This window comes from Clinocottus analis, unplaced genomic scaffold (genome assembly GCF_023055335.1).
Source record: "Clinocottus analis isolate CAN_PGR_092001 unplaced genomic scaffold, fCliAna1.0.p SCAF_21, whole genome shotgun sequence".
NCBI lineage: Eukaryota > Metazoa > Chordata > Actinopteri > Perciformes > Cottidae > Clinocottus > Clinocottus analis.
In genome coordinates, this window is record NW_027175943.1 from 5873903 (window position 1) to 5891348 (window position 17446).

At 45.1% G+C, this 17446-nt stretch overlaps 1 protein-coding gene across 1 annotated transcript; it reads left to right on the top strand.

Annotated features, from left to right (window-relative positions):
- The first annotated feature begins 961 nt into the window (after positions 1–961).
- Positions 962–15899, top strand: hdlbpb (high density lipoprotein binding protein b). The gene is made up of 28 exons (XM_068587641.1): positions 962–1041; positions 2335–2414; positions 3346–3447; positions 3691–3842; positions 4139–4354; positions 5350–5556; positions 5659–5874; positions 7278–7484; positions 7698–7805; positions 8400–8504; positions 8985–9063; positions 9653–9792; positions 9866–9970; positions 10085–10198; positions 10286–10372; positions 10541–10672; positions 11210–11428; positions 11573–11794; positions 11885–12103; positions 12336–12477; positions 12792–12919; positions 13011–13115; positions 13286–13420; positions 13556–13699; positions 13801–13980; positions 14106–14222; positions 14350–14505; positions 14638–15899. The coding sequence occupies exons 3-28, from the start codon at positions 3372–3374 to the stop codon at positions 14728–14730; spliced, it is 3804 nt and encodes a 1267-aa protein (XP_068443742.1). The 5' UTR covers positions 962–1041; positions 2335–2414; positions 3346–3371; the 3' UTR covers positions 14731–15899.
- The last annotated feature ends 1547 nt before the right edge of the window (positions 15900–17446 follow it).

The window sequence follows — 17446 nt, forward strand, 5'->3', positions numbered from 1 at the left end:
TAACCTCTGTATTTCATATTTGTATCATACTTCCACCTAGCGCCTGAGATCGGAACCGACAGTAGTGTCCATTAAAAGAGATACTGGAGTCATAATATTTTAATGGTTCTGCAAATCAATATATTATTGACGACCGCGAGGAAAAACTAAATAAAAAAATAGATGAAAAGTAAGTGATGGCACTTTTACTTTTCATCACATTAAAAAAATTGGATGACTATTTAATTTTAATGAACTTAATATTGTATTTATTTACTATATAACATTTCTGATTTAGCAATTTAAACGTTGTACCAACTTCCTTATTAGTGTTGACTTGCCATTATATTTCTGACAAACTAGCTTGTCATAAAATCTTTACTTACTATCTTTTACTTAGCGACGTTTTACTCATTGTCTCATAATTAAGAATATCATGAATTTGACTTAGAAAGTAAACATGTTTAATTACAATCTCATAATGTCAATATTAACCTAAATGTGTACTTTCTATCTCATCATTTTCACTTACCTTTTTTTTGTTTTACCTATGAAACCTTTTTCTATTATTAATAATTCATTATCTATGTTTTCCTATCCTAGTGAAAGTGGGCTTCCATATATCTAGGCTGCATATAACCTTATGTTAAAAAATATATAAGTATATAGTGGATGCCTCCTGTGGAGCCATGTGTGGAGCACACAGGCCATTATGAATGAGAAGTAGACCCGGTTAGTTTAAAGAAACTTCAGACGTTGCGAGGTCTGATTACTTGAAACATTCTTTCACTTATCGATTACCCTTACGAAGACCACATTTCACTCTTTCACATCTGGGAATAACAGCAGAGTGGGAAGATGGAAACTAAACTCAAGCGGGTCTATTTAAGTTAGATGCTCCTGTGCGCAAAGATACTGCGGCATTTTCCTTTATACTCGGTGAGACGCAGTGCATGCTGGTATCACTCCGCCGGCAGAGGAAATGCTCCTAGACCAATCACATCTGTGTTTACACCATCACCTGTCAAACACACATCCTCTGCTATAATTTCTCTCTGAAAGGTAGGAATTCTGTATTTATTTAATGTTCGCAGTGTCTCTAAATGTGAACACCGCGGGACGGACTCGGGGTCTGTTAATACCAGCGAGGAAGCCGGTTCACCTCCAGCGAGAAGCGGCTGGGGTTAGCAAGGTTAGCGCCCCCGGAGCCCGGAGAGCTTGGTTATCTGTCCGCCTGGCTTGTTTTTTAGCCGATTATCAGAAAGTCCTCGCGCTTAATCATCTGAGAGGAAGACGAGCGCTAGCTTCGCGAACTCGACTCTCTTGGCGTCTGAAACCCCTCCGCGCGTGTTCCCCCTTCGCGTTCGCGGAAGGTTAACGTCGCCGTCGAGCTAACGGGAACCGAGACGCGCGGCGCATCCTCGAGCGAGAGATGAACCGCGGCGGTGTGGGCGAGCGACAGTCGCGTTCGGCGGAGCCGTTAGCTCGCGCGCAGGACCCGTTGGATTAATCCCAACCGTCAGAGCAAATAAGAAGCACTTCTTATTTGTCTCCGGAGTTTCGGTGACAGCGGTATTTGTGTCGGTCGCAGCCGCCGCTGAGTTAACGTTGAACTGTGTTGCAGCGAGTTGCTCTTTGTTCCTATTTTTTTCAATTCTTGGTCTCACGTTAAGAAGGTGTCACTTTCTTGCAGTTTCTTTATAATTAACCCGGCAACAAACAGTGGAAACGTTACTTTAAGAACATGTCAAAAATAAAAAATAAAATAAAATAAGTGCTGCCTTCACAATTGGTTTAAAAACCTTTTAGAATGAACGTAGTAGCAAAATATACATGAAGATTAATAATTCAAATGATTCATTGTGTGAGACATCTCAGTCAGTTACATGTTGTTATAGTTGCAGTAATTACTATTGCTGCATTCATGTGTAAGTAGCTTTTTACTATACTTAGCAAGCTAATTCATGTGTTTCATCAAATTGACATTTTCCACATTTGTCGTGCAACATTTTATATACACATTTATCCAACACTTTAAACTGTGAAGCCAATGTACAAAAAAAAAAAGTGTTTTGTTTGTTTCCCAAGTGCAGTACAGAGTCACATTTTGTTTTTTCTTACTCTCGAATTTCCTGGGCCATTGATTTTTTTTGTGTGTGTTACAACTGTAAAGGTGGGGAGGTGAGCAGAGAGATGGGAGGGGAAGAGAAAGTAGGAGAGTGAAACAGATCCAGACGTGTGAGCTGCAGTGCAGTGTGGGTGTTCACAGTAACAACCCATCCTCCGCGCCGTATACCTTTTTTGATTTACAGTGTTCGCTTTCAGTCTTTTTCTCTCCCCTTCCTGTGCACCCAGGAGCTAAAACACACACTCAGACTGAAGCGCCTACGGTAGCCGCTAACTGGACGGACTCTCTGGCAATTGACCTTTTGCAGGTAAGCCTGGGCTCCCTTTGTACTACACTATCATACAATAGACACGCTACTAGCGTTTGATCAGCTTTTACACATCTTTTACCTTCGTGCTGCTGTTTTTTTTATATTTCCCTATTTCTTTTGCTTTTAGAAGGGCTTAGAAGTGTCTTTACCAGCAGGGACAGATTCCACATGACAATTATGATCCGATTACACACAGTAACATCCCACAGCGAGGGGGTGGATGTGCATACTTGTCTGTGAGTGAGGAAAAACATACATTTAAAGCAAAAATATAACATGAGTGATTATCCATAATATGTTCCGTTATTTTGGATCATGACTTTGTCTCAAAGAGATGTAACAGACAAGCTGATTTCCCCTCTTAACTTAATTAGAGAACAATTTTTATGAGGTTCTCGTAAACATGTGTTTTTTTAGCGTTTTAATGATTTTCATTTTATCGCTGCACCAGCAATTAAATGTAATATCCTCCCTAAATCACTGTCTCTGTGAAGACCTACAAGAGCTTGTGAATGTGATTCACAAGGGATGCAGCCGTTGTTTTTAGACGAAGACAGCTGACTTGGGATAACCCTGTCCCCGAGGCTTTGTGGCACGGTGTGTTTGTCTGTGGCATGTAAAGTGTTAATTGGAGCATCTCGGGTGTAAAATGCAGCACTGGTGCAGTGAAGTAAATCTTCTGGGACTTTTGGAAAGCAATCCTAGAGAATATGCAACAGGGCAATCAAAGTAGGAAGGAATAACAATATAAGAGTTTGAAACAGGTTTTTGTGTTTCTGATGGCGTTCTGCAGTCGGATCGTCCAGTTATTACTTTATAATAAAACTTCACCATCAAGCGATTCAACAAATTTCCTCCTCAGAAATTCTAAGGTTTGATTCCTTCCTCTCTTTTTTTTCTCTCCATCCTTCACGCCTCTCTGTTTTAGTGGAAAAGCGGAATACGTCTTGAATCATGAGCTCAGTGGCAGTGTTGACCCCGGAAAGCTTTGCGGAGCACCGCAGTGGCCTCAAGGGCCAGGAGATGACAGGTAAGAGCCGCCCGTCATCCTTCTACCTGTTTTTACTTTTGTTAGAAGGTTTCACACAGCGGCTAAACACATTTAGAATTCCCCTACTTTGCTGTGCATTCTCACTTTTCTTTTTTTCCATCTCTCTGTATATAGATTAACAACCCCCATACTATCGCTCTATCCATCCATACATGCATTCTGTTTTCTTTCTCCATCCTCACCTTCATCCCCGCCTTATTCATCTTTGTCTCTCTGGGCCAGGCTGTGTCCCGGAGGATGAGGCCTACATCCCGACCTACCTGGAGGCCTTCCCTCCGCTGCCGGAGAAGGGGGCACCAGGGGAAAAGACCGGGGAGCCAGTTTCGGCGTGGGGGGGCAAGATCAGGCCCATCAAAGCCTCCGTCATCACCCAGGTCAGGCAGCCACTGACTACAAACACAAACAAACAGGCAACATTATATAGCGTTAGAAACACTCAGTTTCTAATGTACCAACCATTTTGAAGTCACTCATGCAAAAGAATGCAACGCATCAATATTATGCATCGATGCTCATTCCTCTGCTCTTTAGATATCTTTCTGATAGTGACTAAATTTGGCCACAAAGCGGGTCGATAAGATGCACCAGTTATGGGAAAATAAGCAAATGAGACACGTTGCCTGAAATTTGAACCTCCTCCTTCCTCTCCTTTACCCTGCTCTGTGTGTAGGTGTTTCACGTGCCCCTGGAGGAGCGTCGCTACAAGGACAACAGCCAGTTCGGGGAAGGCGAGGAGGCCAAAGTGTGCTTGGACATCATGCAGCGGACGGGCGCTCACATTGAGCTGTCTCTGGCCAAAGACCAGGGCTTGTCCATCATGGTCACCGGCAAACTGGACTCTGTCATGAAGGCTCGCAAGGAAATCGTCGCTCGCCTGCAAACGCAGGTAAATTCCCCTCAGTGTTTTGTGCTTTATTTAGTTTTATGTTTAAACTGTTGGGTTGCGGGATACTGGCTCTATTGAAAAAAAAAAAGCTTTTCTTTGGCTGAATGAAAAATAAGCAGTCCAAAGCATCGAGCAATTGAAATTAGTTCTTTCATTTTGCCATTTTAAAAATGCCTGTAGTGCCGCTTTTTATTATTGATACATTGAGTGACGATATATTGGTCCAAGCACATTGTGTGCTAGTGATGATTAATGTGTTTTTAGGGATTATATTTTTCTGTATTTTGGTACCTCACCAAGTCTGTGTTTGAGTGACTGAAGTATAAAAGGTTTTGTGTCTAAATGGTGAATACCCGTGGAAAAATGCCACAGAGTAACAGATGTTTCTTTGAAGAAGAAAAAACGACTCGCATCACTCAAACTTCTGAATGGGACCCAAGGTTTTAATGCAACATTAAAAATGGGACATCTGTCACTTTTATTGGTGTTGGCCTTTTTTACATCCTCACAAAATGATATAGCATGGTTAGTTCTTACCGTAGCTTGAAGAATCCTATCTGTGCGGGCAGGCCGGTGCAGGACAAAAAGTTGAGCTGAATAATGACCGTCAGCTCCCGAGGGTGGCCTTTCTGGGCTTCAGCAGTAAACATGCTGATTTCCACTTCAATTGGTGCACTGAGGTCCACCCGTACGGCTGAGCTGCAGTTATTGATACAGTAATGCAGAAAAACAAGCCGTCCTCTTCGCAAGGTTAAATGCTTTTGTTTTTGTTTACCGACTGAAAACTTAAGTAGTCCATTGTTACTGAAAAATAGAGAATGTATATTCTACTATCATGGAAATGTCAAAATCGCAGCTGCTACTTCAATAATTCTATATTTTTATGGATATGTGTGACCCCTAACTTTGTTAGAAAGATGGACATAATGCTAATGAAAGAAGTTCAGCCTTTTTCCAATGCAAGTCTGAATAAAACTTCCGCCCTCTCCTCCCAGGCCTCAGCTACGGTCGCCATCCCCAAGGAGCACCATCGTTTTGTCATCGGTAAGAACGGTGAAAAGCTGCAGGAGCTGGAGCTGAAGACCGCCACCAAGATCGCTATCCCACGTCCTGACGACCCCAGCGCCAACATCCGCATCACTGGCACCAAGGAAGGCATCGAGAAGGCTCGCCATGAAATACTCCTGATCTCTGCTGAACAGGTGAGCTGTGGGGTTTTCAAGTCCTCTTTAAAGATGAAGGCCTAAAACCGGAAGGAGTAAAAGGTTAAAGGGCTAACCCCCTGACGCTCACCTGCTCAACAGGACAAGCGCGCAGTGGAGCGTCTGTCACTGGAAAAGGCCTTTCACCCGTTCATCGCGGGCGCCCACAACCGGCTGGTGCAGGAGCTGAGCCAGGAGACGGGCGCCCGCATCAGCATCCCCCCACCCAGCCTGCCCAAGGACGAGATTGTCATCACCGGGGAGAAGGAGGCGGTCGCCCTGGCGCTGAGCCGCATCCGAGCCATCTATGACGACAAGGTGTGTTTGATCAAAAACAAACGGTTTCTTGTGACCATGGAGCTCAAACTAACTCACCTGATAGATGAAGAATTGATTTGTAAAGGCTTTTGTCTTTACTGTAACTCCAATGTATTTGACTGTGTGGGTGGACTAACAATAAAGACACACATCATGTAACAGCAGCGTTCACGTTCCAGCTGGGGACCTTTTGTGTCATACCATACCGCTATCGCTCCCCTCTATTTCTACTCTCAACTGTTTATAAAGGGCAAAAAACTGTTAAAAGCAAGTATTTTCTAGCATCTAGATAAAAAATATAGTTATTAGTTGATTGATCATTTGCACTCAGTGCTCTTAAACTTTAGTACAACTTATTTTATTACCATAAACTGTTAAAATTCTAATTTCCATTGTTTCTATTGTCTATTTATTGTTTGCTATTTTACAGATTTTGTCAAATTCCCTTTTGCTTCTATTTTTAAAAAAAAACAACTATTTATTTGTTTTAGAGATTTTCAATCTTTCACTGCTGTTGAATTACTTTTTCTTTTCAAAATGTGAAAACTTTCTAAATTGAGGATCCGGAAACATATCAACGTACGCATCGCAAGAAGCACTAAAGCAAAACAAAACATGGAAATCAGATTAGGGAAAGTTACTCGCTTGTTTGTTGACATTCCTACCGGCTCTTGTTCTCGGATCATTGCGACAATTTGTGGTTTTTCAGTATTTCATGTAAACTTTCAGTCTGTGCTACACTTGACCTGAATGAGGCTTTGTGGCTCGGCAAAGAACTGCTGATATTCACCCTGTGGTCTTGTTTTTTCACCACAGTCTCACTTTTTCACTCTGCTGCCTGCATCTTAAACCTCATCTGCGATAGCGATGTTTGGTGACGTTACACAGACTGTGTGTTTGCAATACGGAGGTTTTATCATTGTTTACAACAGTGGTGTTGTTGTTTTCACACACAATAGATTGATGGAACGTGGAGAGGAAGTGTGTGTGTTAGATGAATGCCGGCGATAGGCTGGCCGGAGATAATGTGGAGAGAAAATTGGATTTCACCAGAGAACAACAGGATGAGAATGCCAACGTCGTTTAGTGCATATGCATGAGAGGCAAAAACTAATATATTCTCCTGCATTCAATCACTCTCCCTCGCTGCTCACTTCTTGCCAGCTTATTTCCTTTTGTCTCACTGTCGCGTCTTACTCCTTTCATCTGCTCTGTTCTTCCTCTTTTCTGTCCTTCCTCTTTTCTGTCCTTCCTCTTTCTACCTCCTGTCGTGGTCCCATCCATTCCTCAGCGTGCTCCTCAATTCACCCGCTTCCTCCCTGCTGCGCTTCCTCTCACGGCCGTCTTTCTTGTCCGTGCGACTCACACATCAATTCTGATCTTCTGCCCATCCCACCCTGCAGAAGAGGAAGACCACCACCATCTCCGTGGAGGTGAAGAAGTCTCAGCACAAGTACATTATAGGTCCGAAGGGCAACACCCTGCAGGAGATCCTGGAGACCACGGGGGTGTCTGTGGAGATGCCTCCTCTGGACTCTGGCTCAGAGACCATCATCCTCAGAGGGGAGCCTGACAAGCTGGGACCGGCGCTCACACAGGTGTACGCAAAGGTAAGCAGAGAGGTGGTTGAGAGTGCGCGATGATTATCTTTTTTGTCGCACTAGCCACTCCTCTCACATTACATGACATTACAGGCATTTGATCCATTGTCCATATAACATGCGCTGGTGCAGCTTTAGTTCGCAGCCAGCTATTTGGAGATTTCAGTGAACTTGTGAATGTAAATTGTACGTGAACTTGGAACCTTTTTTGTCCGTGCGCAGGCGAAGAGTGTGATGGTGGTGGAGGTCACCGCTCCGGCTTGGCTGCATCGCTTCATCATCGGCAAGAAAGGACAGAACATTGGGCGGATCACACAGCAGCTCCCACGGGTAAGGAGGAGGGAGAGAGATGATGGGAGTTAGAAACTAAGGACAAAACACCCGGGTCTGCTCCTACAACATGACGGATTATTAGTTCTTGCAGTATTGCCCAGAGACCGCAACAAAACAAGAAGACAAGCGAGCTGGCTGCTAATAACAGCGATGTATTTGCCACAAACATGAACGAAACAATGCAGTGTGTAGATGTCAGTCGTGAAGTGCATGTATTGGATGTGTGTATGTGTGGCAGTGTGTATAGGAAGAAGCAGAATACAAAGCAAAGGAACAGTGTCATGCCGTCAGCAGAAAGGATCTTCTACCCCGGAGAGCGAGGCTGCCGAATGAAGGAGTCGGATGAGTTCAGGTGTGGCTCATTCAGCTGATGATCCCCCATCAGCAACAAGGACACATAGTGTATGGGAGTAGGAAGGTCGTCACATAGTGCAAACCATGACGGAGGTGAAGAAGAGGGAAGATGTAGAAGCGACAGCAGCATGGCGGAGGACACATGTAACATATTCTGAGATGTGTTTTATTTACTGTGACACATTGTGAGTAAGCCATTTCATCTTTATTTGTGTGTGTGTGTGTGTGTGTGCATAGGTTCACATAGAGTTTACTGATGGTGAGGAGCGCATTAGTCTGGAGGGTCCAACAGCGGAGGTGGAACAGGCTCAGGCCCAGATACAAGAGATCATCAAGGACCTGGTGAGTATACACACTTAAACACAGACACTCACACACTCACTCACTCACTCACTCACTCACAATACCAGATTTTCCATTCATAAATGTGTCTGTTACAAAAAGCTTGATATGCATCTGTATTTACCTTTAGAGCTGAAATGATCAGTGAATTCATATTTGTTTTAAGTGACTGGCTCCTGTTCAAATGTGAGGATTTACTTTATTTCTGGGGTTTACATCATTGTGAACTAAATATCTTTTAACTTAGTATTGTTTTGAGTAAAAAGGCTCAAAACACAGGCAAATACTCCTGATATTATTTCTTATTTCATTAATTTCAAGGTGGTTCACATTCTTACCCACAATTACATCACTGCTGTCAGAAGTTCACTTCTATTCCCTCTCAGAATAAAGATACTTTGAAAGACTTAAAGTGACCAAATGGGTTCAGTACTGCAGCTCAGGGAGCACATTGAGTGATAAATGGCTCTCTGTGTCCAGCTGGTGAGGATGGACTACACTGAAGTCATCATAGATCAGCGTTTCCACAGACACCTCATCGGGAAGAACGGAGCCAACAGTGAGTACACTTCTGTTCCCCTGACCTCAGCAGGAAAGCAACCCGTCAAATACCAGACGTTTTATTTCCCTCTGACTCAGTCAATGTAACCACCTTTTGAGGTTTAACTCTTTTAGTCAGAAGCATCACATCTAGATGACTTGTTTGCTTGTCCAATGACAGATCGGGAGAGTCAGTTAAGAGACGCTGCATGAAGTTGTGGTTTCAATCATGCAAAACAATATAGGTTTAGTTATACTTGTGTTGCATGTTTGTTGTAATGATCATATTATGTTACAGCCTGCTACGTGGGTCTTGACACACAATCTGGAACGCACTTAAAAGACATTTTAAATTCATAGTGAGTCTACAAGGAAGACTTAAGGGCTTGAAAAGTAGCTGTAAAAACTTGTAAAGCAAAGAAATAAACTAGGATGACGGAACAATTACCAAATTATACAGTTTTCTTTTTTTTAAACAGCCAATGTGCTCTATGGCAGACAACGCTTTTATTTGTGAGTTTTTTTTAATGCAGATTTGGGTGAAAAACTTCTTACACATCTTTGAAATGTCAACCCCCTCTGTCACACCATCCATCCCCTCACGACAGTCAATCGGATCAAGGAGCAGTACAAAGTGTCGGTACGAATCCCCCAGGACTCTGAACGAAGTGGCCTGGTCCGGATCGAAGGCGACCCTAAAGGGGTCCAGCTGGCGCGCAGAGAGCTCATTGAGATGGTCCAGAGGATGGTGAGAATGGGGTCAAAGCTCTTTACACAGATTACAAAGTGGCCAGCTCACACTTTTTTTTCCCAATTTCCAGGAAAACGAGCGCACCAAAGACCTGATCGTGGAGCAGAAGCTCCATCGAACAATCATAGGTCAGAAGGGAGAAAAGATTAAAGAAGTTCGAGACAAGTTCCCCGAGGTGAACATTTCCTCTGACCCTTCCTGCCCTTTAATCTCACCGTTTATTGCCAACAATGTAGTTTCTAACCCAGTGCTCATTCATTTTGACAAGTATCATCTCATCTGCTTCTAGGTCATTATCAATTTCCCCGACCCGTCGCAGAAGAGCGACATCGTCCAGCTGAGGGGGCCGAAGAACGAGGTGGAGAAATGTGGAAAGTTCCTCCAGAAAATCATTGCCGACCTGGTACGACCCGGCTCGCTCCGTCTTTGTCTCTTCGCCCGTCTCCGTCCCTCCATACGTGACTTCACAGCAGCTTTCTTTCTCTTCCAGATTGAGAACAGCTTCTCGCTTTCTGTTCCCATCTTCAAGCAGTTTCACAAAAACATCATCGGGAAGGGCGGCGCCAACATCAAAAAGGTGAGACTTTGAAGTGGACTTTGCATTGTTGCAATTATTTCAAACAATGTTCTGAAAGTACTGCTTTATTATTACATTACTGCTGAAATCTCCATTTAAAGTGTTTCCAGAATAAATGTAACGTCATGTTAAAGGACGAAAATAACAGATGTTGTTTGACGCCACCAGATCCGTGAAGAGACCAACACCAAGATCGACCTGCCGACAGAGAACAGCAACTCCGAGATGATCGTCATCACGGGCAAGAAGAGCAACTGTGAAGCAGCCAGAGAGCGAATCCTCGCCATCCAGAGGGAACTGGTGAGAGATGCAGGACTGTTTTTATCGTCTGCTGCAGCTTCCGGGGTTTCTGGTCAGAAATAGATTTTTGTGTTTACCTTCCTTAAATGGATGTGATTCACAATATTGAGGCATTTAGCAGTAATATCCTAAAATCTGTTTTGTTTTCATGCTTTTTAAAGGTGTCAGCTAGCCAGCTTTAATGTAAATAATTATAGTTTCATTTTGATTCAAATATAACCAAAAATTACAACCTAAATTATCATTTTTACACCCAAATTTAAAGCTCTTGCCAAACAAGTTCACACATTGCTGAATATTGTTTCAAGTAAACTCTGCAGTCGTGCTGTCTGGTGTTTTTCCCACGCTGGTGATGCGTTTTATGTTTTACGTCAGTGACGGAGCAGCAGCCGAGAGTATAACAGAAACCATGGTGGAAAATCCTCAGGTTCCCACCTTGCCTAGAAAAGTTTCTCGAGTGGATGCTCCAGATAAACCTCAAGGAAGACAAAACGCTGCAAATGTCCCTGGCTCACATTTCTCTCGTCATCTCTTCAGGCCAACATTAAGGAGGCCGAGGTCGCCATCCCCGCCAGGCTGCACAACTCTCTGATCGGCTCCAAGGGCTGCCTGGTGCGCTCCGTCATGGAGGACTGCGGCGGCGTCCACATCCATTTCCCCTCCGAGGGCTCCGGCTCAGACAAGGTCACCATCAGGGGGCCTGTCGGTGAGGTGGAGAAGGCCAAGAAGCAGCTGCTGCAGCTGGCTGAGGAGAAGGTGGGTGGGGGAAGAAAAGTTTGAAGTATGGATACAAAGAGTTAATGAACGCGGGAGCTCACTTAAAATGAGAGATAAGTGAGTAGCCATAGACAGGAAGGGAAGAGAGCTCCAATACATCCTTTTCCTGTTCTTTGTCCTCAGCAAGTCAACAACTTCACAGCTGAGCTTCAGGCGAAACCGGAGTACCATAAGTTCCTGATCGGCCGCGGAGGGGCCAACATTCGTCGCGTGCGGGACAAAACGGGGGCGCGCATCATCTTCCCGTCGCCGGATGACACCGAGCAGGAACTGATCACCATCGTCGGGAAGGAGGAAGCCGTTCGTCAGGCACAGAAGGAGCTGGAATGTCTCGTGAAAAACCTGGTCATTACTACACTCCACAAAAAGTTTCTCAAATTGTCTTGGATGTCTATTTTTTAAGTTGGAAGTGCTAAATGTATTCTCCCTCTCCAGGACGACGTGGTGGAGGACAGCATGGTGGTAGACGCTCGCCACCACCGCCACTTTGTGTGCCGGAGAGGCCAGGTGCTGCGCGAGCTAGCGGAGGAGTACGGCGGCGTAGCCGTGAGCTTCCCCCGCACGGGAGCCAACAGCCAGCGGGTCACTCTGAAGGGAGCCAAGGACTGTGTGGAGGCCGCCACCAAACGCATCCAGGAGATCATTGAGGACCTGGTGGGAGTTTGTTTCAATACAAAACATTTTATAAACATTTTTCTTTTTGAATATATCCATATTCATACACTTATGTAGTGGAAGTAATCCTCCTAAACTCACGACACTGGGTGTCTTTGTTTGCCGTTGTTAACCAGCCGTCTCTCGTCGTCCTTCTCTCTCTCTCTCTCTCTCTCTCTCTCTCTCTCTCTCTCTCTCTCTCTCTCTCTCTCTCTCTCTCTTTCTCGCTCAGGAGTCCCAGGTGAGCGTGGAGGTGGCCATCCCTCAGCGCTACCACCGAGCCGTCATGGGGCCGAAAGGTTGCCGCATCCAGCTCATCACCAGGGAGCACGAGGTCCAAATAAAGTTCCCAGAGAGAGACGACAGCATCGCAGGTCAGACGCGTAACACGGCAGAGAAATGCACCTGCAGCTACAACGCTAATGGTGTTGATACGCTGCCACCACGAAGAAAGCAGAAAAATAAGAGAATAGTGCTCTCTGTATTGAATAAAGAAATATATCTTATCATTATTTTCTATTTTAATTACAAATTACCACCTCTCATCGTCGTATCAGCCAGTTTTTGACGCCGGGTTGAAAAGTGATATAATGTGGCTGCCGGTGGAAATTGACATTGCACCCAAAGTTATATGATTACTTGAGCAAAAGAGATTACTTTTAATGAGTAATCTGTTGTGAAACTACAGGTCAAGATGCTCCGCCACAGGAAAACGGTGACGTCAGTCCAGAGGCGGAGTTTGTTCCCCGCAAGTGTGACATCATCACCATTTCTGGGCGCGCAGAGAAGTGTGAACCGGCGAAAGCCGCCCTGCTGGTGAGCGGTGCCGCTCCTTCAATCCCAGACGTGACGCTGTCTCTTTAATCCATTCCATCAATAATGTTCCTGTCTCTGCTTCCCCTGGCAGGCGCTGGTTCCCATCACGGAGGACGTGGAAGTGTCTTACGAGCTGCACCGCTACATCATCGGCCAGAAGGGCAGCGGGATCAGGAAGATGATGGAGGAATACGAGGTCAGCTGAGAGTCAACGGCGCCATCTACTGGCCATGTGTCCTTCCATACTGCAGAGACGCTTTGTTACTGTGAAACATTTAGTCATTTTACTCGTTGTATTGAGGAGAAACATGGAGTGTATTTAAGGGGTGTAAAGTCGTGTGTGTGTGTGTGTGTGTGTGTGTGCAGGTGAACATCTGGGTGCCTCAGCCAGAGAAGCAGCTGGACGTGATCAAGGTGACGGGCCTGGTCGCCAACATGGAGCGAGCCAAGCAGGGTCTGCTCGACAGGGTCAAAGAGCTGCAGGCTGAGCAGGCTGACAGGGTACACACACACACACACACACACACACACACACACACACACACACACACACACACAGCATTTCCTTAGCAAGTCTCCAACATTATTTCATCATCATATTGTATGTGAGTGTTTGAGGTCTTTGTCTCCCTTCAGGCCCTGCGCAGCTTCAAGGTGACCGTGTCCGTAGATCCAAAGTTTCACCCCAAGATCATCGGCCGCAAAGGGGCGGTCATCTCTCAGATTAGGAAAGACCACGACGTCAGCATCCAGTTCCCGGACAAAGGAGACGAGCAGCAGGTGTGTGTGTGTGTGTGTGTGTGTGTGTGTGTGTGTGTGAACTACGGTGGCCTTCGAGCCTTTATCTCGAGCCGTTAATACACACTTCCTCCTTCCTCCAGGATCTGATCGTGATCTCGGGGTACGAGCGCAACGTGGAGGAGGCGAGCCAAGCCATCCAGCAGCTGGTGGCCGAGTGGCAGGAGATGGTGAGCCGCGAGGTTCATCTGGACCCGAGGACCCACGCTCGCATCATCGGAGCCCGCGGCAAAGCCATCCGCAAGCTGATGGAGGAGTTCAAGGTGAGATGTTCGGTTTGGGACGTTTGCACACGGCCTCACAGTATAATTGTTACTCTGAATACGGAGGCGATACGTTCCGTTGCTGCTGTTTTCTCTGTTTTAACCGCTTCTCCTGTTGCGCTCAGGTGGATATCCGGTTCCCTCAGCCGGGCTCCGACGAGCCCGACAAAGTGTCGGTGACGGGCCTCCCCGACACCGTGGACAACGCCATCGACCACCTGCTCAACTTGGAGGAGGAATATGTGAGTTCTCGCAAACTGCCGTCGTCGCACAATAATGCATGAATTCAGTGTTTCTCTGCCGGCACTTCAGCTGCAAAGTGTCAAATACGTTAATCGGGTGTTTTTTTTCCCTCTCCGCCTCCCCCAGATGCTCAGCGTGACCGAGACGGAGACATTGGCAGCTTACATGAAGCCTCCCTCTCGCTACGGAGGGGGAGGCGGAGCCGGAGTTGATGACAGCAGCGGGGGTCCGGCGAAGGGCTTTGTTGTGCGGGACGCGCCCTGGAACGATGCGGGGAACAAGGTCTGACTTGCTGTTCACCTTTTTAAATTCATTTATGAATGTAGAAGTTAAGGAACAGTGGTACGAGGAATATGAAGCGCGTGTTTGTTCTCATCTGTTTATTCTCAGCTCACAGTCCTCTGTGTGTTTCAGGCTCCTGACATGAGCAGCGCGGAGGATTTCCCCACGTTTGGGACGGGCGTGGCGCCGAAGCAAGCGTCCGCCTGGGGTCCCAAGAAGTTCTGAAGCCGCTCGCCCGGAGGGGAAAACAAAACACTCGTGTAAAGTAGACGACGAGAGACGAAACAAATCTCTCATCAAATTGCTGCTCGCCTTCTCCTCAGCCTCCCTTTGTCTCTCTCTCTCTCTCTCTCTCTCTCTCTCTGTAAAAACTCATGTACCATCCTCCCACAACCAGCCATGATGAACCCTGGGAGAACGATTCCTTCTTCTTTTTCTGATCGGTCTTTTCCTCATCGCTCCCCCGAGAGAAGAAAAAAAAGAACACGGAGAGCTCTCGTCATAGTTCATGTCCTTCTCTCTCCGTCTCACAGCTCCTGGCGATCTCGCTGAAATGTTTCAAAGACCTCTTTTTTCACCCTCGACCTGACGCACTCCTCCTCAAAATCCAACCTCAAACTCACCTCACTGCAGTCCACTAAACGTCTTTAAACGCTTCAGAGTGCTGAATCAGAGACGAGGCGTCGGGGAGGAAAATATCCAGGAGGTTTCAGCGAGGTGGCGGTCGCTAAATCTTGGATTTTTTTGTTGTTGTTTTACTGCGAGAGAAGAGTTCGTAGTCAACGGCGTCTTTTAAGGTTCTTTTGCTGTAGTTTTTACAAAGAGGTCCCTCGCTGGCTCATCTTTTCAGTCACTTATGTGGTGCAGTGGGTGAGGCAATGAGCTGTGTGTGTGTGTGTGTGTGAGTGTGTGTGTGTGTGGGTTGGTGGGTCCTTGAACGGTTTTCACCCACAAGTGTTTGTAGACTCCTCTTTTTATTTATGTCCGAGCTGGAAACAGAAACAGCTGCTGTAGTCGACTCACTGGAGCGTTTTCTTTTTGAATCACGACGAATCAAAAGGTGTTTGTACTGAAGGTCATTTTGTTACTGTTTATTTATTTGAAAAAAAAAAGGAGCCATTTTATTTAAACTACTGTGATCATGTGTTTTTATAAAAGCACTCTGTAGCTTGATGCTTACAACCTTGTGTGCGCGTGACTGAATGTTGTGCGTCGGGGTTTGGGAACATGTTGTTACGTGTAAGTGTACAAAGAACTTTTCGCTATTTTTTTAAAAAACTTGTGTGAGATTTTGTTGTTGTTGGTTTCTGGCATATTTGGAAGATTGTATGTACGTATGCGTGTGTGCATGGAAGTCAAGATGTATATTTGAATGAAGCTGAACCAAACTTTTACATCACCTTTGTCCGTTTTGTCTCTTCTCAGAACTCATTTAGAGGTTTTCACCCTCCGAGCTCGTCATGAACACTTCGACATGCACACAATGCTGCTTACGACCCGTCACCCGCTCCCACCAAACTAACAAATCAACAGCAGCACTTTGGTTTGTCTCATACAGGCGCGTTACGTGCATTTAGTGAGATCACGTAGCAAAACCCTTCATTGCTCTTCTTCTCCAGTTGTGTCCTGTTGCTAAATCGTAGAATTGGCCCAGATTCAAATCGGTGAAATCAAAGCTTTCTTGTGCCCGCAGCCTTCGGGGAAGAGTTTAATATTTTGGAAAATACACTGACATGCTTTCTGACCGAAAATTAGGAGAAGATTGTTGTCCCTCTCAAGTGTGTACGATAGTGTAGCATAAAGACTGGAAGCCGAGAGGGAAGAGAAGCAGACGCCTCTGAAACCTCTCATTCAATGTGAATACTAGCAGAAATATTAAAAGTGCAATTATTTCAGCAGAAATATTTTGCAATTGGATGAAATGTTGTTTGTCAGGAAGTAGTTCCAGCGCCAGTGAACACCTCAAACAACCGTTTGTTGTTCTTACATGTGTATTTGTGTACGTTTTTATAAAATAAGATGAAAACATATTTGATCTCCTTAGCTTATTTCTCAAAATGTGGAACTATTTGAGGGCCGGAAAAGAGCTGGAGACCAGATTGACAGCTCGTTAGAAGAAAAGGAAAAAAAAAAAAAGAAAAGAAAACCTCAGGATCCAATTAGAAAGTCAAAGCCGGTGCAGAAGCGGCTCCTTAAGGCTCCAGATTATTGAACTAAACCGACTATGCAACCCAACAGGATCACACGGCAGATCGCTGGCCGTCAGCGTTGCTCTACTTCGCCGCCGCTGTGATGTCATCCTCGTCCTGCTCGTGTGACAGCAAACTGGAAATCTCTGTTTTTATTGGTTGAGTCTCTCCATTTTTAGATTACTGTGTGTGTCTTTTCTTCAGCGGCAGGACAGCGCTGCCCGGCAGCAGCAGCAGCCTCTATTTCTGTAAAAAAAAAGCTATGAAAAAAAACCCAATATTGGCCTTAATGAGTAATTTAGTCGACAGCATTTTGGAAAAGGTGTGAGTGAGTACGTATGCAACGCTGCAATAACATGTCAGTGACCGGACTTTTTTTCCTACTCTAAATAAAATTCAATGAAAAAAAAAGAAAAAAAGGAAACCACCAGGAGGTTGTCTTTTCTTCACGGCGCCTAAAAACACGACTTGAACCATCTTCATCTCAGCTTTATTTATCATTTTTCATATTTTTTTTTTGATGCAAACTAACTCGTGCATCCAGCGACTAGACGGTAATTCTAGTTATTTCATTTTAAAAAAGGACATTTAAGAGATATTCCCCGTCTTGGCAAGAGTTTGCTCAATGAGAAGATTGATGCCACTCACATTATATTTCACAATATATAATATGTTATCATCTTACTCTGCTAGAAAGTGAATGGGAAATATTCAAATTTTTCCTTTTTTTCTATCAATTTTTTTTAATAAAA

Bases quoted from the DNA above. Each gene is read 5' to 3' on its own strand.
- hdlbpb (XM_068587641.1), top strand. From the start codon at position 3,372: ATGAGCTCAGTGGCAGTGTTGACCCCGGAAAGCTTTGCGGAGCACCGC. The intron at 5,557-5,658 runs GTGAGCTGTGGG...CCTGCTCAACAG, and splicing joins TCCTGATCTCTGCTGAACAG to GACAAGCGCGCAGTGGAGCG. The intron at 5,875-7,277 runs GTGTGTTTGATC...CCCACCCTGCAG, and splicing joins GAGCCATCTATGACGACAAG to AAGAGGAAGACCACCACCAT.